Source organism: Lissotriton helveticus, chromosome 8 (assembly GCF_964261635.1).
Source record: "Lissotriton helveticus chromosome 8, aLisHel1.1, whole genome shotgun sequence".
Classification (NCBI taxonomy): Eukaryota; Metazoa; Chordata; class Amphibia; order Caudata; family Salamandridae; genus Lissotriton; species Lissotriton helveticus.
This window is the reverse complement of record NC_136069.1, coordinates 959088065-959110631: the sequence shown is the minus strand read 5'-3', so window position 1 is coordinate 959110631 and position 22567 is coordinate 959088065. Positions and strand designations below refer to the sequence as shown.

The 22567-nt window shown below is 46.3% G+C and overlaps 1 protein-coding gene across 1 annotated transcript in view; it reads right to left on the bottom strand.

Moving 5' to 3' along the window:
• Positions 1–22567, bottom strand: part of ZBTB11 (zinc finger and BTB domain containing 11) — a 1715870-nt gene that overhangs the window by 136361 nt on the left and 1556942 nt on the right. The window contains exon 10 of the mRNA XM_078657806.1: positions 2570–2745. Within this exon, the coding sequence (XP_078513932.1) occupies positions 2570–2745 (176 nt within the window). The remainder of the gene's footprint in view (positions 1–2569; positions 2746–22567) is intronic.

Sequence of the window (22567 nt, the reverse complement as noted above, 5' to 3'; positions counted from 1 at the left end):
CAGCATGTGTGTCGAAAAGAAAAATGAAACTTTGTTTCATTTTTTAAGGGTAGGCAGTGGGACCACTAGCTGCTCTTAAGATTTTTTTTGCTACCATTCACAAAGGGTAGGGGGTCTCCTGGGGACCCCTTCCAGCTTGCGAGTGGCTTACCACTGACTTGGAGTAGGTGGTAAACTGCGATTGTTTTGTGACCACATTCTGGTCGTAAAACAATTGTACATCCCCCTGCAACTCACTAGTAGTAAGGGGCGCCCTTGGCACACCCCTTCCTAATAGCGACTCACAAACCTTATTTTACAAGTCGGTAATAGGTTACCGACTCACAAAGTAGGGTTTGAACAGAGAAAAATGCATTCTACTGGTCACAAACGGCCCGATGAGCCATATACGACCTGTAAAATGTGTCATACATCTGGCCCTTCCTGACTGGGTCCCCAGCTAAAAAACCTGGGCATCAATGGGAGTAGCTGAATAAAGGTCAGGAAGGGCAGCTCATGTCTAGGAACCTTCTGGAAATTACCAGGAAGCCCTTGGCACTGTTTAACAGTAAGGTCCAGCAAACCACTTCAGGTCCGAGGGTTTAATGTGAAACATTATCAGGCCCTTAGTGTAGCACACATCAGCATAAAGACAGCACAGAATAGTACGATGAAGAGGATTTGGGATCTGAAAGCCATAGGTGCACCCAGAAATCAGGGTAAGTGTATGCCCAAATGTGGGTTTCGTGCTCACTGTGCCACTAAAACCAAGCTACACCCGACTGATAAACCACAATCAGGAAGAAACCGGTGTTGGATTGCATGTGTTCTAGTTCAGGGAGACCTGGCCTGGCAATTCGTTGTGGACTGTTGCTATTGGAGCGATTCAAGACTGATTTGCATATGGCTGGGTCCAAACTCAGACAGCATGGTGGGCAAAAGAACAATGGGTTGAAATACTACCTTGAGTGATTGCCAGTGGTTAGACAAGGTGCAAGGTTTCCAACCATCACCTTTTGTGTGTTTCATGAAGGAAAGAGATCCTCTGGAGGGAGACACCCAGGAATATATGCTAAGTGAAGCTTTGCACCAATTACAATCTGGAAAATACCCTGGGCTGTATGGATTTCCAGTGAAATGTTTTAAACTCTTAATGCCCAGATACACTGGTCCGCATTCAGGGGTGGTATCAGAGCCATTGGAGAATGGGAGACTACCACTTGTTATGATTATGTCTGAAATATCTTTTATATGGGTGGACAACTCGCCTTTCTCTTCTACCAGCCACCAAAGTGGAGTTCCAAATATGGAGTGTGGTGATTAAGTTCTTGGGTTTCAATGACAAAAGTACTAGAGAGTCTCCACTGTGGATGAGGAGGTGGCTTGGGCAGGTGACAGTGTTGCTTGATTTCCAACAATGGGACCCTATTGGTATTTTTAGGTCCGGCAATATTATGTCTGGGACAACAATTAAACCGTGATTGACCTTACAGGAGGAATACAATGTCCATCGCATTCAATTATTTTGATATTTACAGTTCCAACATGCCCCTAGGCCCCATGTGACTGGTATGGTGGAAAGCCCAGACTTAAGCCAAATAGAGGCTAACATTTTAACAGAAGAATTACAGGAGCACAAGATTCTGAAGATTTAAAGATTGCTAGTAAATAGTAGCCCTGACTCCTTTCTCGCCTGAATGAATTATTGAAGGGGTATTTAGGCCGTTTCATAGAGGATACCTTGGGGAGGATCAGGCTTCCCTGTGAGAATGTGCTACTGCATCACAATTTAGACTCATTCATCTAATATACTTACACCATACTCATTTTACACAAGGTAGACTGGAAACTGTGCTTGGAGAACTTGCCACTCTGCCTCAGATTTTTGACACTTAAGAGAGACCTTGTTCATCCGGTCTAGAGTTGTGCCGTGATTGCTGCATTTCGTGAGGGGGTTCTCTCCTGGCATGGATGGATGCTGGGTTGGCGACTCTACTTTGATCCTATGGCTCGGTTGTAAACTAATATAGACCATGATAGCAATAGATACAAAATGGCATTAATGTGGGCTGGTCTCTTTGTCGCCAAGAGGGAGATTGCTGAATGCTGAAAGGATCCTAGCCCTCCTTCTCTGGAGGGTTGGAAGATAGTATTAGACAGCTGCATGAGCCTTGAAAGACCTACCTTTTTGCCAGAGAACGCCCAAAGAAACATTAAAGAATCAGGAGAGACTGGGCCCATTATAGTGGCATTTTTATGGAGCCCTGTGGCAGGAAGTCCTGGTCCTTGGATGCTGAAATTTCTATCTTTAAGAACATAAAATGAAATAGACTGAATATTGCCACAGAGGAAAAGGTCAGTGGGGTCGGGTGTGGGGTTGTTGTTTTGCCATGGACTGACAGAAAATTTTGGTTACAGGTGATTTGTGAGTCCCTTTTCTTTGTTATAATGTAAATCAATAAAAATTATTTAAAAAAACAACTTAGGTGATGCGAGAAGCAAAACACAAAATGTAACAGTTGCGAATCTTCATTTTATTAACTCAACACAAGCTTTCCTTTGTTACACCTCATGCTTAAACATCATTTACCTTCATGATTATTCATATGCCGCCTGTACTCCCGAAGTTGCGTGAATTTCCTTCCACAGTGCTCACAAACATGTTGTAAGTTTTGTTTGGCTCTCCCTTTTTTTCCATGTGTGGCTTTTTTCACATGCCTTCGGAACAATGCTTTTTCAAAAAACTCCTTCCCACACACAATACACCTAAAACAAAAATAGCACATATACAGGATGCCTTAAACCATACATCTTAAACGGTAATATTAAAAAACAAATGCCATCAATATCATGAAAAAAATATTTACCTATGTGCTTCTACTCATGAATATTGTACTACACAGGTGTCCACAATTTTGAGATTGGAGTAAACAGGAGACAGAATAAAAACTTGAAATAGGTGCCACGAATATCCTATGAAATCAAGCGGTAGCACTTTTTTTCTCCTAACAAATGTTATTGAGTTTTTGCTCAAGCCGGGCTAGGTACATATACATTATGCGACATGATGGACAGTATAACTTTAACCCCAACAGGAGACCAGAAAAAGGAAAAAGAAGGAGAAATAAAAGGTATAGAAACAAACAAGTGCACAGTAAACCTCCAGTAACCCCAACCCAAGTGGTGGCACTTTTAAGAAGAAACTCGTACTCCCCAATCATTTTCTAGTAGATCTTTTCTGTTGTAAGGTATATGAAATAAAAAATAGAGTAGATAAGGAGTTTCTGGTGCTAACCAGCCACAGAGCAAAGCTAGTGGATGTATAATTACAGGTGCCTTACGCCTGCATACACATTTTTTGGAAACGTTGTTTTGAATGTGTACCACCTCCATAGGTGAGAAATGTGGTGAATAAGTATAAATGCACACAGAAAATAATGGTGTTGTGGAAAATCACAGGGGCATGGATTAAGACAAGTGTCTTTCCACTTGCGGTACAGGGCTTCTATTTGGAAGCCCGTTAAGGTGTTTAGTGGACTTGCAAATAGGAAGAAAGTCGACCAGCTCTGCTTCTCTCCTGGTGTAACTTTGTGAGGGCAAGATGGCCCATTTCTGCTGCATGTGCTGGTAGAATTCCAATACTACTGAAAGCACATCAATACGTACCTTTTGTAATGATCTTTCTGGTGGATACTCTAACCACCGATTACTCACCCTGTGTTTCCTCATAGGTGCTGGAAGTAGAGTTGCTGGAGGTGCTGCAGCACCCCAAAATAACCACACTGGAGTACAGAAGGTGAATGAGCAATTAGGTTCTCTTTAAAGTTTGTTTTTATCTTGACACAATCATGGAGCGTTAAAAGACAAGGTCAAATGTTAGACTGTCTTCAGACAAATTGCTGCTTATTCTTTTAACATGCGGTAAAAAAGGGGGTGTGATGGACGGAGCATCTGAATCAATAAAACACTCACACCCAGTCAAAAGATCTGGGTTTAATCCATCACCGTTCTTTAGCCCACTCTGCCACCCCAGTTCAGACATGGCTATATGCAAATCAGTCTGACCCTGTGCCTCATGGGAACAGTCCAGCCCGAACTGCCAAGCCATGCCTTCCCTGGACCGGAAACAAGCTTCCGAGGACCGGTTTCTGGCATTCCAGCCGTCTTCAGCCCGGCTTGCTTGAATCCAGTGGCAAAGTGAGCAAGGGACTCACGTCTGAGCATACCCTGCCACACTTATGGCGGCCAAAAGCGGTACAAAAGGGGGTGGTGATGGAAGGAGCATCTGAATCAATCAAACATTCACACCCAGTCAAAAGATCTGGGTTTAATCCATCACCGTTCTTTAGCCCACTCTGCCACCCCAGTTCAGACATGGCTATATGCAAATCAGTCTGACCCTGTGCCTCACGGGAACAGTCCAGCCCGAACTGCCAAGCCATGTCTTCCCTGGACCGGAAACAAGCTTCCGAGGACCGGTTTCTGGCATTCCAGCCGTCTTCAGCCCGGCATTCTTGAATCCAGTGGCAAAGTGAGCAATGGACTTCCGGTCCAGGGAAGGCATGGCTTGGCAGTTCGGGCTGGACTGTTCCCATGAGGCACAGGGTCAGACTGATTTGCATATAGCCATGTCTGAACTGGGGTGGGAGAGTGGGCTAAAGAACGGTGATGGATCAAACACAGATCTTTTGACTGGGTGTGAGTGTTTGATTGGTTCAGATGCTCCGTCCATCATCACCCCCTTTCGTACCGCTTTGGCCGCCATAAGTGTGGCAGGGTATGCTCAGCCGTGAGTCCCTTGCTCACTTTGCCACTGGATTCAAGCAAGCCGGGCTGAGGACGGCTCGAATGCCAGAAACCGGTCCTCGAAAGCTTGTTTCCGGTCCAGGGAAGGCATGGCTTGGCAGTTCGGGCTGGACTGTTCCCATGAGGCACAGGGTCAGACTGATTTGCATATAGCCATGTCTGAACTGGGGTGGCAGAGTGGGCTAAAGAACGGTGATGGATCAAACACAGATCTTTTGACTGCGTGTGAGTGTTTGATTGGTTCAGATGCTCCGTCCATCATCACCCCCTTTTGTACCGCTTTGGCCGCCATAAGTGTGGCAGGGTATGCTCAGACGTGAGTCCCTTGCTCACTTTGCCACTGGATTCAAGCAAGCCGGGCTGAGGACGGCTCGAATGCCAGAAACCGGTCCTCGGAAGCTTGTTTCCGGTCCAGGGAAGGCATGGCTTGGCAGTTCGGGCTGGACTGTTCCCATGAGGCACAGGGTCAGACTGATTTGCATATAGCCATGTCTGAACTGGGGTGGCAGAGTGGGCTAAAGAACGGTGATGGATCAAACCCAGATCTTGTGACTGGGTGTGAGTGTTTGATTGGTTCAGATGCTCCGTCCATCATCAACCCCTTTTGTACTGCTTTGGCCGCCATAAGTGTGGCAGGGTATGCTCAGACGTGAGTCTCTTGCTCACTTTGCCACTGGATTCAAGCAAACCGGGCTGAGGACGGCTCGAATGCCAGATACCGGTCCTCGGAAGCTTGTTTCCGGTCCAGGGAAGGCATGGGTTGGCAGTTCGGGCTGGACAGTTCCCATGAGGCACAGGGTCAAACTGATTTGCATATAGCCATGTCTGAACTGGGGTGGCAGATTGGGCTAAAGAACGGTGATGGATCAAACCCAGATCTTTTGACTGGGTGTGAGTGTTTGATTGGTTCAGATGCTCCGTCCATCATCACCCCCTTTTGTACCACAATAGTCAAAACAAGCAGGAATGCGTGGTCACCCCTCCCCCTCACCTTATTCGTCCTAAAACATTGAACCCCAAATATACTGCCAATTGGGGTGGTTTTCTAGCTAATGTAAGATCCCTGCGTAAGCATGCTACTCATCTGTGGGACCTAATACACTCGGATTCACCTGATTTAGGCTTTGTTAGACTTGGCATCTTTTGGCATGTTTGCCCTGAGTTTCTGCTTTCTGACCTCCCTTTTTTGACTCTGTTTTTGCTGGCGTAGCATTTCTGCGCACTTTTCACACTGCTGATCAGTGGTAAAGTGCAAGTGCTCCTGTGGTAAATTGTGTTATGGATTGGTGTTTCCATAATTGGATATTTGGTTTACTTGTTAGTCCCTAGTAAAGTGCACTGAGTGTGCCAGGGCCTGTAAACCAAATGCTACTCGTGGCACTGATTGTGCCACCTACGTGAGTAGCCCTGAAAACGTAACTCAGACCTGCCATTGTAGAGTCTGTGCGCAGTTTGTAACTGCCATGTCGACTTGGTCAGTGCACACACTTGCCAGTCCCTAACGTTCCCTTTTCTTACATGTCAGGCACCCCTAAGGTAGGCCCAAGGTACCCCTGTGGGCAGGGTGCAGTGTATGTGAAAGGTAGGACATGCCCTGGTCTGTATGGCATGTCCTGATAGTGAATTACGGCCAATTTCTTTGTTCACTATTGCAAGGCTACCTGTTCCCCATAGGACAAAATGGTGAGTTTGTCTTTAACATCTTATGAACATAACTGGCAAGGGGGATTAGGTAGGGAAATAAAGTTTAGTATGCCTGAACTCAGAAACTAAACATGCATCTTTTAGTGAAGGTGATTTTTACATTCTGTGTTTGAAAAAAACACTTTTAGAAAGTAGGTATTTGCTTACTCAGTCATCCAGAGTGCCTCTGCTGGAATGTGAATTGCCTTTCTGGGTTTTGGATGGCAGAAGGTTGGGGAGCAGGAGTGCCTCCAGATAGTCTAGGTGGGTCAGGAAAGGGCAGAATACACCTGGGCTGCAATTGGGGAAGAGGGAGGAGATTCCCTGCACCTCAAAGGGCCTGGTTTGCCTCTGACAATGCCGTCTCCACCTCCTGCCAGGAAGTCACACCAGAGAAGGCAGAACTGGTTGGCTGGGCACAGACACTCCCTGCCTAAGAGATCAAAGGATTTTAGGATATAAATATCGGGCCCAGACCCTGAACATTAGAAATCTTTTGGACCAAGAAGAATAGCTGGAGAAGCTGTGAGGAGGGACTACCACATTGCTGTGTGCTTTGCTGTGTTGGCCTGCAGTGGCTGCTTCTGTCTTGGGCAGTGAAAGGACTGGACTGAACTTTCTGCAATCTACTTTTGTGAGTTTCTCCAAGGGCTTGAGGTAGAGCTTGCCCCCTCTTCAAGAAGTCTCAGGAACAGCAAATACTTCAAGCTCTTCTGCCATCAGAATAAAGGTTCCTTCAGCACTGGGGACTGTGTGTTTTGTGCTGCAAGAGAAGAAAAAGCAACCGGATGCCGTCTGCGACGCCGCTAATGACTCTGTGTCAATTCAATTCAGTCTATTAAAGTTTTGGAACTCCAATGAGGTCCACTTAAAAAGATACTTACCAATTATTACATAAAGTGCAATAAAACCATGTGATAATGCAGTAACGACAAGGCAGTCCAAAATAAAAAAAAGATCAACATATAGCAGTTTCAAGGGGTAACATTTGGGAATTTAGCAGCCAACAATGAAGAAACAGGGCAAATCCTGAGTTGTACAAATAACAATTATAAAGCAACCAAGACAACATAGAGCACTTTCATGGTGCAAAGTTTGGAATTATCAGCCAACAATAAGAGAACAGGGCCTTTCCTGAATTGTGCAAATAACAAATAAAAAGCAACCGGATCATGTGCAAGTTTACAATTTAAGGTCAAAAATTAAATAAGCAAAAGCCTTTAAAATGGAAGACAGAACAATACGAAATACATTTGTAATCAAGAGAGCATAAAACGACTACAAAAAGGGTCAGCAGTTCAGAAATTATATCCCAATTGGAAATGTCCTGAAGGCACCGCAGCGGGCAACTTCACACCGCCACCCTGGTCTCACCGATGCCACCTGCAGATGCCGCCACTGAGAGCACCGCAACCTGAGGGCACCGCACTCCGCCCTGCCTTCGACTCCAGTTCATCAGCCGACGACAGCGCTTCAGCAACGACGACGACGCTGCTTCTGCTTGCACAGTGACCTGCCAGCACCGCGACGAGCACCACATTCACCTCGCACCGCGACCCTGGTCTCACCGACAACGCCATCTAATGCTGCCAACGAGCCGCTGCTCACACTGCGACCTGAGGGCACCGCACGCCGCTCCGCTGCACTTCGCACCTCTGCACCTGATGCCTGCTGATGCCAGAGCTCCTGACTTCAACAGAGAGGAGTTCGATCTGCAACGCTTGTGACTTCAAGGTTCCCGACAACTCCTCCTCCGGAACAGACACCTGCGGACGCCGTGCTTTTGGAAGCTCGATGAGAGGTCTACGACGCCCTGCATTTCTAAAAGGTACTGTTTGCAGGTCTTCCCGACACCGTAGCTGGCCTACGACGCCGTGTTCAGCCAGAACTGTTTGGATTTGTTTGCTCACGACGCCGTGTTAGCCCTGGACGGAGCTATCGACATCAAGGAACGGTTTTCAAGCATATTTTGATAACTAAAGATTTTTAAGTACTGTATTGTGGATTTTTATCGTTTTTGGTCTTATCTTAAGTATTTACAAATATTGGATATTTCTCTAAACTGGTGTGGTGTCCTTTTGTAGTGCTTACACTGTATTACAGTTGGTTATTTGCAAATGCTTTGCACACTGCCTCTAAGAGAAGCATGACTGCTCGTGTCAAGCTGCCAAGGGGGTGGGCAGGGGTTATTTTAGGATTGTAACTCTCTTATCCTGACTAGAGTCATGGTTTCCGCCAGACTTTGGCACATGCCCTAGTCAACCAAAAATCCCATTTCTAACAGGCTTCCATACGGAGACTTGGCGTCAACCCTCCTCTACGCCAGCTATCACCTTAGCCCTCCCAGAAAAGTATTGTATACTCAGACTGGATAGGGAAAGTAAAGTGGGTGGAGATATTGCTTTCATATATAAAGAAGCACTAAAAGTACCCATCTTTGACTCCACCTCTGACAGAGACATGGAACTATGTATTTTTAAAATGTGACTTACTCCTCAGGATTGCCTAAAGGGCGCTCTCATCTATTGGCCCCTGGACCCTCAAAGATTTTACTCTTAAAATCAAGGAGAAACTTGCCCCTTACACCATTTTTTCCAAACACTTTCTGTGGCTAGGGGATTTCAACATTCTTCAACATTCACCGTGAAGACAGCGTGAATATTGAAGCAGTTAACTTTCTTGCTGATAGGGCCTTACTAGATCTAGTTAAGATCAATACAGGACCGATCCACTCAGCCGGCCATACCTTGGAAATCATTCTTACCAATTTGCCACGAATATCCGCCAATCCCCCCTGCCCAGTGATTTGGTCAGCTCACTCTCTGATATATTTTCAAATTAATGGCCTCCAGATTAGTTACCTCTCTCCTACCCCTCACGCAACCTCAGAAGACAGTGGCACAAGATTACGCCGGATTCCTTTGAAAAAAGCTTTGTGCCCCCTTCATTTGAAGAATCTATGGATATGGACAGGAGACTTAGGGTTTTCCATGAGGCCATCATTTCTGTTACTGACACACTAGCACCGCTTAAGCAACAACATGTTCATACTCAGAAGAAACCTGCAGCCTGGTACTCCAATGATTTGCGAAGAGAAAAATCAAGTTGAAAAAAATATGGAGCACAACTCAAAAGGAGAAAGATAAATCCACCTATAAAGCTGCCCTTGCAAGGTATCACAAGAGTATTAAAAAGGCGTGGAAAGCCCACATTATCTTGAGTCTAAATCACGCTGGCAACTCAACCAAGAAACTTTACAAAGTTCTAAACTCCTTCACTAATCCCACTGCCTGTAGCCAGCAAACTCCTCCCTCCCAGGTGCTTTGTGACAATATTGCTGATTATTTCGAAGATAAAATTAATTTAATATATAGGCAATTTCCCATCGCTTCTAAACCTGTGGAGGGCCCTAACCTTCTGCCCTCCTCCCTGAGAAAGAAGGAAGCCTGCCTGGAGCATTTTCCAACTCTGCAGATACCTCAAGTTGCAGCAATGCTGAGAACTGCTAAATCTGGTTCTCCACTTGACATTTTGTCAGCCTATCTGTATGCCTAACTCGCCTCACTTCTAGCCCGCTCCATCTTAAAAGCCTCTATGAGTGACGGGACCCTTCCACTTGAATGGAAGTTAGAACAAGTGTTACCGAGTCCGAAGAAAGCACAGGCACCCACCGAAATGCTGGCCAATCACCAGCCTATCTCGCTCCTCCCACTCCTGAGCAAGCTGTTAGAAGGGTACAATAACACTTAGCTTATGGGAAATCTCGAATCTCAAGGCAAACCTGATCCCTCTCAGTCAGGTTTCAGACCCTACAACTCTACTTGAAACTACTCTTATAGGAGTTACAGACCACATTTAACTGGCCCTGGACAATAACAAGGCAGTGCAGCTTGTTCTGTTGGACTTGACAGCTGCCTTTGCTACTGTTTCCCACCAGAAGCTGATCCATAGACTGAGTGAGATTGGCATACAAGGTCAGGCGCTGAAGTGGCTTGCTGACTTTCTGGGTCTGCGCACTCAAACTGTCAACCTGGGTCACTTCCGGTCCTGGGCTCTGAAGCTCACTTAAGGGGTTCCCCAGGGCTCCTGCCTTAGCCCCACCCTGTTCAATGAATATGTGGCCAACCCTTGCAAAAATCATCAGAGAATATGGGTTTACTCCCTATTCCTACGCAGACGACCCCCAGTGCTCCTCTCCTTCGATGAGATAGATTCGACCAAACGCCTCTTCACCAAGGGCATGATAGCCATATCTGGTTGGCTGACGAAAAATATCCTCCAGCTGAATGCTGCCAAAATTGAGATCCTGCTATTAGGTACTCCTCAAATTAACTGGTCCCCCGACTGGTGGCCTGCTGCGCTGGTTCCAGTTTCTATTCCAAAGCGGATGGCTAAAAACCTGGGTGTTCGACTCGACGACTCGCTTTCTATGAAAGACCAAGTCCTGGCCACCTCAGGCACCTGCTGCCACACGTTGAGGCCTCATCGCAGAGTGTTTCAGTTGCTTCCCTTATCAGTCCATAGAACCTTGATTCAGTCCCCGGTTGTTAGTAATCTTGATTATTGCAATGCTCTCCTTGCTTCGGACAATAAATCCCTTTTGAATAAATTGCAGGTGATTCAGAATACAGCAGCTCGCCTCGCTCTCAACATGCCTCCTAGAACCTCTTCTCGGCTACTGCTGAGGAAGCTGCATTGGCTTCCCATTAGCCAGAGAATTAAGGTTAAGGTTTGCTGCTTAGCCCACAAAGTTCTTCATGGCGGTAGCCCTAGCTATCTGGTGGACAAACGTATGTTCTACAGCCCAGGCAGACCTCTCTGCCCTAGCTATCTGGTGGACAAACGTATGTTCTACAGCCCAGGCAGATCTCTCCGCTCTGAGGGAAAAGGTCTGCTGGTTGTCCACAGCTATAGAAAACTTTGCACTAGGGGCAAAACCTTTGTCTACTTGGCTTCGAAATACTGGAACTCATTGCCAGTGGAGCTGCGAAAGCGCACCAACCTTTTTCTCTTTAGGAAACTCCTAAAAACAGAACTCTTTGGTGGCTGGTCGGCCTGCCTTGGCATATTCGTCTCCTGCAGCGCGGAGATCTCCCTTCGAGGGTGATTCAGGCACTTTATAAGTCCCATACAAATACAAATACACCCTTGGTGTGCTCACCCCACGTGGGGGAGTGAGCCCAATCCCCAATCGCCAGGACAACTCTGGGTAGCAGCACGCTATAGAAATGTCAAAAATAAAATAAATAAATAAATAATCCTGATTGGAGAGTGTCTTGCATCTGCAAGATGGCGGGCACTGAAGAGTGGGCTTCAACTTGCATCCCCACCTGAGGGGTGGAGTTGGCAGAGGTAGGCACACCTTCTGGGCTGGCTAGTTTTTCCCACCTGTCTTCCCGCCAAAAGGAGGGTAGAAAGGAAGGGGGCCTGCTCCGGATTGCAGGAGAGACTGGGTGTGGCATTACAAAGGCTGCCAGGCTACAGATGGCTATTCCTGGCCTGGGGGAGGTGTGAACACCTCCTCACAGGAAAGGCTTTGTATCTGGGCTCAGGGAGCGCAGGCTCCCATCCTAGGGGTTCAGAAACATGTCTCGTGGTGGAAGGCTAGTGTGTACCAGTCAGGGAACCCACCAGAGGCTGGTAGTTTTTCAGGGGGCATCTATAAGATGCCCTCTGAGTGCATTTTTCATTAAATCCCACACTGGCATTAGTGTGGATTTAATGTGCTAAGCAGTTTGATACCAAACTTCTCAGGTTTCAGCGTAGCCATTATGGTGCTGGGGAGTTCGAAATGAAAAGCTCCCAGCACCATATACTCTTAATGGCAGCACTTCATTTACAATGTCTAAGAATGGACTTAGACACTGTAGGGGTAGCACCTGTACCCTCACCACTGGTATAGTGCACCCAGCTAGAGGGGTTGCTGATCTATGCCCGGGCAGTGGGTTGTAGGCATGGCACACCGGGGTATGTGCCATGTCGACTCTTCACTTTGTTCTGCATCAAAACACGCAGCCTGCAAAAGCAGTGTGTGTGTGTGTGTGAAGGTACATGGACTCTAAGGGTGGCACAATAAATGCAGCAGCCCTTCGAGGTCTTCCTTGGTCACAGTGCCCTGGGTACCTGTGGTACCATTTACCAGGGGCTGACCTGTGGCCAGAGAGGCCAATTGGGTTAATTTTGGGTAAAGAACACAAGCCCTGGAACCTGATTGGCAGGGACACAGGGCACATCAAGTGAAAGTGCATCAGTAGTGTGGCAAAAGAGGGGGGAGTTACTGCAACAGACACCCAATTTCCTACAAATGGGGAGCAAAAAAATTGATTTAGGCCCAGATCTCTGTACTGGGGTGAATGTATGACATTGTTCTGCATTCTGTCCATCAATTGTTCTTTTTGCACTTGTCAACCTGAGTGGGACGGGTATGCCCAGACGTGGGTCCTGTGCTCTCCATGCCACTGGAATCAAGCTATCTTGACTGGTGAGGGGTGAAACCCCAAAACCAGTCCTAGGATGCTTGTTTCCAGTCCTGGCAGGACCTGGCTTGGCAGTTCAGGCTGGACTGTTCCCATTGGGCGCAGGGTCAAGACTGATTTGCACATGGCTGGGTTCAAACTGGAATGGCATAGGGAGCAAAAAAACGATGGATTTAGACCCAGATCTCTGTACTTGGGTGAATGTATGACATTGTTCTGCATTCTGTCCATCAATTGTTCTTTTTGCATTTGTCACCCCCAGTGGGACGGGTATTCCCAGACGTGGGTCCCGTGCTCTCCATGCCACTGGAGTCAAGCTATCCTGGCTGATGAGGGGTGAAACACCGAACCCGGTCCTAGCTTGCATGTTTCCAGTCCAGGGAGGACCAGGCTTAGCAGTTTGAGCTGGACTGTTCCTAATCGGCGCAGGGTCAAGACTGATTTGCATATTGCTGGGTTCAAACTGGAATGGCATTGGAAGCAAAAAAACTAAGGATTTAGGCCCAGATCTCGGTAGTGGGGTGAATGTATGACATTGTTCTGTATTCTGTCCATCAATTGTTCTTTTTCCATTTGTCACCCCGAGTGGGACGGGTATGCCCAGACGTGGGTCCTGTGCTCTCCATGCCACTGGAGTCACGCTATCCTAGCTGATAAGGGGTGAAACCCCGAGACCGGTTCTAGGATGCTTGTTTCCAGTCTAGGGAGGACCTGGCTTGGCCGTTCAGGCTGGACTGTTTCCATTGGGCGCAGGGTCAAGACTGATTTGCATATGGCTGGGTTCAAACTGGAATGGCATGGGGAGAGAAAACAATGGATTTTGGCCTAGATTTCTGTACTGGGGTGAATGTATGACATTGTTCCGCATTCTGTCCATCAATTTTTCTTTTTGCACAGGGGTACCTTGGACCTACCTCGAGGTGACTAATATGTCAGAAAAGGGCAGGGTAGGCCCTGGCAAGCGGGTGCACTTGCCAAGTCGACATGGCAGTACTAAACTGCACACAGATACTGCGGTAGCAGATCTGAATGACCTTTTCAGGGCTATTCATGTGGGTGGCACAACCAGTGCTGCAACCCCACCAGCAGCATTTGATTTACAGGCCATAGGCACACATAGTGCACTGTACTATGGACTGACTAAAAGCAAAAAGTTTGGGGATAACCCTGCATGAAGCACCATTTCCAACACTGCCTGACAAATGTATAGGAGAGGAACTCCACCTGCCAACGCAGTGGTAACAGATTTGGCCTCAGTTGAATGTGCCTGCAAGCCTTCTGAGAGATGCTTTTTGTAAAGTGCATAGCAAATCTCTATGCAGAGAAAAATCCATCATGGGATGGTCTATTTTAGCACTGCCCCGTCCTTCTTTGCTTGAGAAAATCCTAAAAAGAGCAGATTGTCCACTCAGTGGTCTTTGGTGCGATTGATTACACGCTTAATGCCCTGTTGGGGTTCAAACAATATAGTCTCTCTTCCTCCTTTATGAGGGAGCAACAAAATGCCAGAAGCATGATAGCCTGCCTCACAACAGATGATTTGAATAACAAAGGATAGTCCAGCAATCACAAAAAAACACACAAAAAGACTACAACTTGCTCTCAACGGTACCCAAAGAAAGGCCTTGCTGGGAATGGGGCAGAACAAACAAAACTTCAGACAACTTAGCTTGTAGTGGGTCAATTTGTCGGACGCCGCAACAGTCTACAAATTCAACTGGTATACACTGATTTTGTGGAGGAATTCCTGGCTGTCAAGATAACATAAACAGCCTCAAGGGAAAGGTAGAAGGAGGTCAATTGCCGCAGCTCAATTTCCAAGCATGGAGATGCAAATTGTTCAGAGATGGTTGCAGTACCCTGCCCTGCTGCTGCAACAGTAGATCCTCCCGAAGTGGCAGCTTGATTGGAGGACATATGCTCATGCCTAGGAATTTGAGTTACCACACTCTCCTGCTAAATCCGGTGCCACTGGGTTGGGTAGGGTCTAGTTAGTACTAATCGTCTTCAGAATTTGGGGTAGGAGAGGCAGCAGCGGGAAAGCATACAGGAGAACAGACCTCCACTCTAGATGAAGTACATCTCTGAGAGAGAGCTGCTTCGGAAACTCCAATGCGCAAAAGCACTGACATCAAGCATTCTCAGAGGTGGCGAAAAGGCAAGCCAGAGTTCTCCTCATTGCTGGTGCAACTGCCATTCATGATACGCTAATCATCTGTGGCTGAGTTTGTCTGCCATTGAATTTAAACATCCTGCTATGTGGTTTACAACCAGAGAAATATCTTGTTGGCCCAGCCACTTCCAGGGGTGCACAGCTTCCTGAGACAGGACCCAAGACTCCACCCCATCCTGCTTGTTGAAGTATCATATGGCGGTATTGTCTGTGAGCATATGCACTCGTTTTCATCTGATGGTGGGCAGATGGCCTTCAAAGCCAATCAACTCTACCTCAACTCCAACATACTGATGTGGAGTTATGACACAGACCAGAGGCCTCTGATCCCCACATCTCCCAGATAGCCTTCCAACCCAGCAGTGATGCATCCCTGACGACTGTCAGCTCCAGGGGTGGGGTGTTAGGAGAGGGGCCTGCCACCAAACCAATCGCTGTCCTCTAGCCACCATGGTAAATCTTTGCAGTCTCCTCCACAATCTAGATACAATCTGACAGATTTCCTCGATGTTGAGCCAGCAGAATAAAAGAGACCAATAAACCCAGGAGTCTTCAAGTCATCTGCACTGCGATCTAGGACAGAAACATTGGGATCATGCCCTGAGTATCCTGGACTCTTTTCTCCGGGGGAAGGGCACAAAACTGAACCATATTAAGAATAGCTCCAATTAAAAGGATCCTCTGCAAAGGATTAAGTTGTGACTTTGGGACGTTGATAGTGTACCCCAATGATGTAAGAGGTTCGCCATCATGTGGAGGTGACTGACAACTGCCTGGGGCAAGCATACCTTAAGCAGCTAGTCGTTGAAGTATGAGAAGACCTGTACGCTTGACCTATTAAGGTGTACTGCAACAAAGGTCATCACTTTTGTGAACACCTGAAGGGTACTTGTAGGAGAGTAGGATCTGCTTCTTATAGTTACCCCCACTTTTTGCTGATATTTCACTGTTTTTCGACTTTAGGCCAATCAGGGCCTGCAGCATGTATTATGCCACCCCTGGGCAGCCTTCCAAAATGACACCACAGGTCTGCTACTGCGGCCTTTGTACAGAGGTGTATGCACCCCTTACTTAGATACAGGTTCCCTATAGCTATCTTCTATCACTACACATATAATCCTATCAGTCACCCCTATGGCAAGCCTTATCAATCCTGAAGGCAGGGTACTGGGTTTTGTGTGAGAGGGTACCCCTGCATGAGCAGGGCCCCTCTGCAGCCTTCGGAATCTATTCTCCAGGGTTGTTCTGTGATGCAGCCAGACCATATACTCTTAAATGCATTATAACCTCGCGGAAAATGCTAACTTTGGAATGGCTGCAAGAAAACATTTCGTGTTTGGTGTTAAACACTTTGGAATCATACCCCCCCCCCCCGCCAGTCTTGGCGGCAGGGGTATGATTCCACTCTTCTTGCACACACCGGTACCAGTTTAAAAGAGCCCTGGCATCACAAAATGGATGCCACAGACACGAGTCTGGCCTCCTGCTGCTGGACAAAACTCCGGCAGGGGAGGTCTGGACCATAGGTTTCCTGTCACAGGGAGATGTCCCCACCTTCCAGACAGGCTTTAGTGTATTGGGGCTGGGTGGGTGCACTCCAAGAGTGCTTTGAAGTCAGCACTGGGGGCACATTTGGTGTCCCTGTGCATAGCCCAGTTCAAACCGGTTGCAGGGGCTACCCGCCCCTGCTCTGCACGAAACTAGACAAAGGAAATGGGTGTAGCCACCCCTCTTTCCAAACCCACCCCTTCCTTGGGTATAAGATAGGAACCCCTGGCAACAGGACTTTAGATTACACCTGGACAAAACTCTGACACTGAATCCTGGAACTTCGACGACCTGCACAACGCTGGATGACTGAAGAATCTCCCATGGAGTAAAGGAGTAGCTCTCCTGCGTGGCAGGTGCCAAAGACGCATCTGACCGGTTTGCATCTCTGAAGCTCCCGCCGGACTCCGAAGTAAGTATTTGCAACACAGGAGGTGGGTTTGCAGACTTCCCAGAGGCTGACCAGAGTCCCCAGCAAAGCTGAGACCCGTAGTCCTCGTGGGTATCGTGGAACCGGAACCCCTGGACACCATGCACATTTGCAAGTGCATCAGCTTCACGACGATCCTTGAGGCTGTGCATTAGGTTACTGGTAGCCCAGACCCCAAGCACCTTTTCCACTGAAGTTTGCTGGCCTACACTCCACGAATGTTCAGTGAGCCGGTCTTTGTGTTTTCGCTCGAGGAGTCTTTGCTGTCAGGATTCAAGATGTACAAGCGCCTGCCTAGCTTTTTTAACTACTTATCCCAGAAGGCCAAGGGAGGAGGAGCTAGCGTCTACAAGAAAAAGCGACGCACGCTCGTCCAGTATGCGTAATTCTGTGTGGTATTTTCTGAAGTTCTGATTCCCGTGGCTGAGGGTTCCAGCGGAGGTTCTGGGAGCTCGGCTGAGCACGTCCCGAGTTGTGCGATCTCTTCCTGGTGTCAGGACGTTAATTGCAGACGGTGAGTGGATTGCCTAATCCTGAGAAAGACAGAAGGCAATGAAATGAACCAAGCTCACCTTACAAGTGGGAAAACATTGATCGTGAGCGGGCGGCGGTGATCTGAACCGCGCTTGCTTGTTACATTCTCATTCTGATTTAACTACAAGTCAGGGCAGCGGTATACCATCGCGGAAGCCCGTGATTCCTATTTTTCATTACTACTCGTCAGGGCGGCGGTATACCACCGCGGATGCCCGTGATTTCTAGTCGCATTAACCTCTTGGATGCTGGGGATATTCCCACGCTGTGCTGGGGGAGGGGGGGCGTGGACAGCGCCCCCGGGCTCATGACGAGCCACAGTGCTAGTGTGCTCATGACGAGCTGAGCTCGTTATGAACACACCCGTTTTCGTGGAACGTTCAGCAAAGCAGGGGAATTAGCCCAGCGGGCGAGCGTTCCACAGCTCATGACGAGCTCAGCTCGTCATGAGCACCGGAGCACTGTGCCTCATGACGAGCTGAGCTCGTCATGAGCATGCAAGGGGTTAACTACAAGTCAGGGCGGCGGAATAACACTGCGGAAGCCCTTGTTTACTTTCTGGAGTTCTTCAAAGGAGACTTTCTGGAAGGCAGTGAGGAAACCTCGTTCACTTGTAATAAGAGCAGTTGGGATATTTACTTTTCCATTAGAAAGGAAGTCGAAGAGGATGCCTTCATTAACTCTCCATTTAAGTTCAATGATTATGATTTTTCATTGAGACTGAGCTTAACTTGTTTTAAGGGTTTTGTCCAAGAGAGAACTGGTGAGCATTAGATAGTTAACTATGGGGTTTGCTAGGCACAAGGTAATTGTGTGGGCAAAACATGGGATATGCATGTGAGTAGCCATAATGTATTTCATTGTTGTTATAGGAAAAGAAAAGAGGAACTAGTTGTTTTTCTGTGAATACTGGCTTGGTGTATCCGGTGATGGATAAGGTACATGTATCCCTTTAGTGAGACCATTTGAGAGTAGTCCTTATTGAGTACTGTAGTGTAGTTCCTAGATTCTCAATAGGCTCTGCGCATTGGAATAATATATCCTATAGATTTGATGTACAACTGAGGTCGACAAGGTCTCTATCGGATATATTAGACTTAATTGTGAGTGCCAGCTAGCTCAGAGGACACTAGAAACTTTCTAGAATTCACAAGAATGGATTAGTTTCTGACATCCGCATAAACATGACAACTTTCTTTCCCAAGAGTAAGAAATGTATCTCTAGAGTCGTGGAAACAATAGATAAGTATTTTACTTAGTCAATCGTGCATGCTTCGTTTCACCAAAGACAGGCGTTTTGAATTAAAGGATTTATTGAACAGTCTTCTTTCTCATACAGAAGAAATGAACTGCTACAATCGTAATACATGTTGCAAAGTATAATGCGTACAGCGAGAACACTATTTTAAAATAATACTGTAAGAGCATTGAATGGTTTCTAAGCTATAAGAATACATAAGTAAATAACAATGGCTAAAAAGTACTCAACTAGTGTTTCTAAAATACGCCTACCCCAATGTACCTATCCTAAGTCTAGTACAAGGGAAGAAGTAAGTGTGGTGTAGTATAGGTTTAGTATTTTTTTGCCAAGAATCTATCCAAGATTTCTCTTAGGGTCTAATCAGCTCCATACCTTGGTTTTAGAATGAAGGAGGTCTGGTATCTCTGTCTCTGACTCGATTTCCCAACACTCCGCAAGGGGAGCTTGGAAACACTGGAGCTGGATTCTCAGCGAGAGAAAAGACAGCTTCTCGATCAGTGCGTCAGCTGGAGGGTCGGCTTCCTTCGGCACTTGCCGTAGCGAGCTGCGTCGGGCAAGTAGATAGTCGAACTGCTCCAAACCACCGTGTCTTTGCTAGAGCAAGTGAAGGCATATTTATACCTTGAAGGTGCCTAGTTTGAAGTAAAGTCGGGCATAATAACGTCACCAAAGAACCCCAAGGGAATGGTAGTTCTTTGAAAACTCCATGAGTTCTTGGACAAATCAATATTCAAGCAAGGGGAGGTCCCTGACTGCTTAAGCCGATTTTCCCAAAAATTGTTGTGGCTTTTCGGAACGGGTGGAAGTAGCCATGCCTGTATTTGGAATGCATGGGCTATGTGCAAATATGGGTATGATTTCTATGCCTATATTAGGGCAATGTAAATTGTACCTATATAAGGGCATGAATCGGGAAATTTCACTCGGGTCCTAAAACGCCATACAACACCCACTCCACTTTATTATGTTTGACATTACTAAATTCTAAGCATTTAAAACATATCTAAAGCATGATGTGTAAAAACCCACCCAAAATACATAAAATGTATTTGAAATGGTTGTACACGAAAAATGAGCATTTGTGCTGTACGCATTTTAAAAGCAATGGTTTTATTTAAAGTCTATAGTATGACATTGGATATGCTATCCGAATGAATCATGAAATTACATGTATGAAATGGCTCTTAAATACAGGAAAAAAAGGACCTTTTCATGACAAAATATATCAATTGTTTCAGTTGTGGACAAGGTCAAATACTGTCTCCTAGAAGTGTTCAAATAATTCTTGTTCTCTACGAATAGTTCTACTTTAAGCAGATTACTTTGTGCCAAAAAAGAAAAAAAAAAAAATTGGAAGAAGGTCAATACGTAGAAAAAATAGAGTTCTAAAGTTAGAAGTTTTGTTTTGAAAAGTGAAGGTCGAATACAGAGTTCCATAGAACGCTGTGTGCCAATTTAAAAAATCTGTGTCATTGTTTGGAGAAAACATCAAGGGCCCGATGTAGGTAATTCCGATTTACCTACCCTTAAATACCGAATCATACCGATTCGGTATTTAAGAGTAGGTAAATTGGAAGTAGGCAGATGTAGGTAATTTTACATTTTCAATTACCGAATCTGTAAGATTCGGTATTTACCGATTCGGTAAATACCGAATCGGTATTTCCCATTGATTCCTATGGGCCTTGAAGCCCATAGGAATCAATGGGAAATACCGAATCGGTAAATACCGAATCCTGGCAGGGGGAACGGGGTGTCACTTTGACACCCTGTAGCACCCCGATGTCAGGCTTGTGTGCCATTTGGCACACATACATGCCCTAAGGGCATGTCTGTGTGTCACATGGCACAGGTGTACAAGCACAGATGTGCATGTACACCTGAATTCGCTATTTACCATGCAATAGTATTACATGGTAAATAACGAATTCTTAGGGGCCTGTGGCACTGTTTAAAGCGCCACCTACATCTGCATTTACAGATTCGTTATTTTTACCGAGTATGTATTTACCAATTCGGTAATTTTACCGATTGGGTAAATACAGATTCGGTAAAAATACCTAATCTGTAAATACATGCCCCCTACATTGGAAAAGGCATTTACCGGTCTGTAACGGCCGAATTCGGCCGTTACCAACCGGTAAATGCCTACCTACATCGGGCCCCAAATCTTCTAAGCTCGAAAAGAATTTGTCTACTACTGTAGGTGAAGGTTGGACTACCTCGTTAAGAAGATCAATTGTACATAGATGAGAAGCATCGCCGTCAGCGTCAGTCGCATTAGCAATGTTCATCGTAGGTGGTACCTGTGTGCCTGTAGATCCAAGTATCTCACCATCAGCAGTTTGCGTCTGTGAGACTCCCATGAATGCCGTCATCAGGATTGGTAGCCGCTGGGGACAACACAGTGCATGAGCCGTTACTGGTCCAAGCAAAGTATCAACTTCCGTTGTCATGACTGATGGGAGTGTCAGGCAGATGTCTAGCACGCATTCCTCTCCACATAGCAGGCATCGTATAACAGGTAAGATGCAATCTTGCCAGATTGATCTGAATGATAGAAACCATGTGGTATTCAGATCTCTTAAACGAGCCAAGCCCAAAATTTGGTGCGCTCACGACACCTCATCGCCAGAAGAGTGTTCTCCAACGTGACCTGGGCATCGTTGGTGAGTTGGCTTGGCATATCGGAGCCGAAGGAGCAAAAATAATATCCCTGTTATGAGTCCCAAAATGAGAGGCAGTCCGGCAAACACAGAGTGCACGAAGTTTGGAAATATGTCCAGGACTGCTTCAAAAGGTGCTAATAGTCCTGAAAAAACTGTCTTAAATACATGTACAATACCACTCGTATCAGACATGTTTAAGATACGACCTAACATTTCTGCAAAATGTATAGGGCAGTTTGTTGATAAAAGGGCATGTATCTCTACAGAAGTCCATGCAACTTGCAGATCATACGTCTCTTTGGACGAGGTCAGTGGCACAGTTTTTTGTAAAAGAATGGCTTTCATTCTGCTTAAAGTATCAATTCGTATAGAAGAGATGTTCAGTGAAGGCCATAACGGCGACTCCCCGTCTGTCTTAGTTTTAGGAAACAATACTTGCATACAGCAAGTGACCCTGACTGACACAGTTACAAGATAGGCTATTCCTGGCAACATGCCACAGCAGCTGTGATCATTCAACACAATGTAGCTTTCATCAGAAAGCTGCCTAAAAATTGGATCTATCACTGCAGCTGGAGAACCTTGCAGGTGGCAGGATAAGTTGGTTGAAGATCCATCACTGGCTCCGTGTAAGTTAATACCCTGACATAAAAGTGTACCGCTTAGTGCGCTTTTACAGTTTGTACCACTAAGAAATACTTATTATCCCCCACTCCAACATCTGTGTGTGGAAGGTAAATCCCAGGTTGACTTGATGTATTCTTTATCCAACCTTTCATATAAGCTTGCTGGTGTATGTTTCAAACACTATTGAAAATGGAAAATTGTGACAGGCAGAGTAATTGTCCCATGTATTATCCATTCTGTCGCTGGTTTTTCAGAAACAGTTAATGGTAATCTCTCCAGTTTTTCAATGCTCAGCACCGTATAGTCTGCTCCTCTTTGTGCCAAAGTGATTTGTTTATCTCTAAGGTTAAATACAGAAAACAATGATAGGGTGTTGATTAG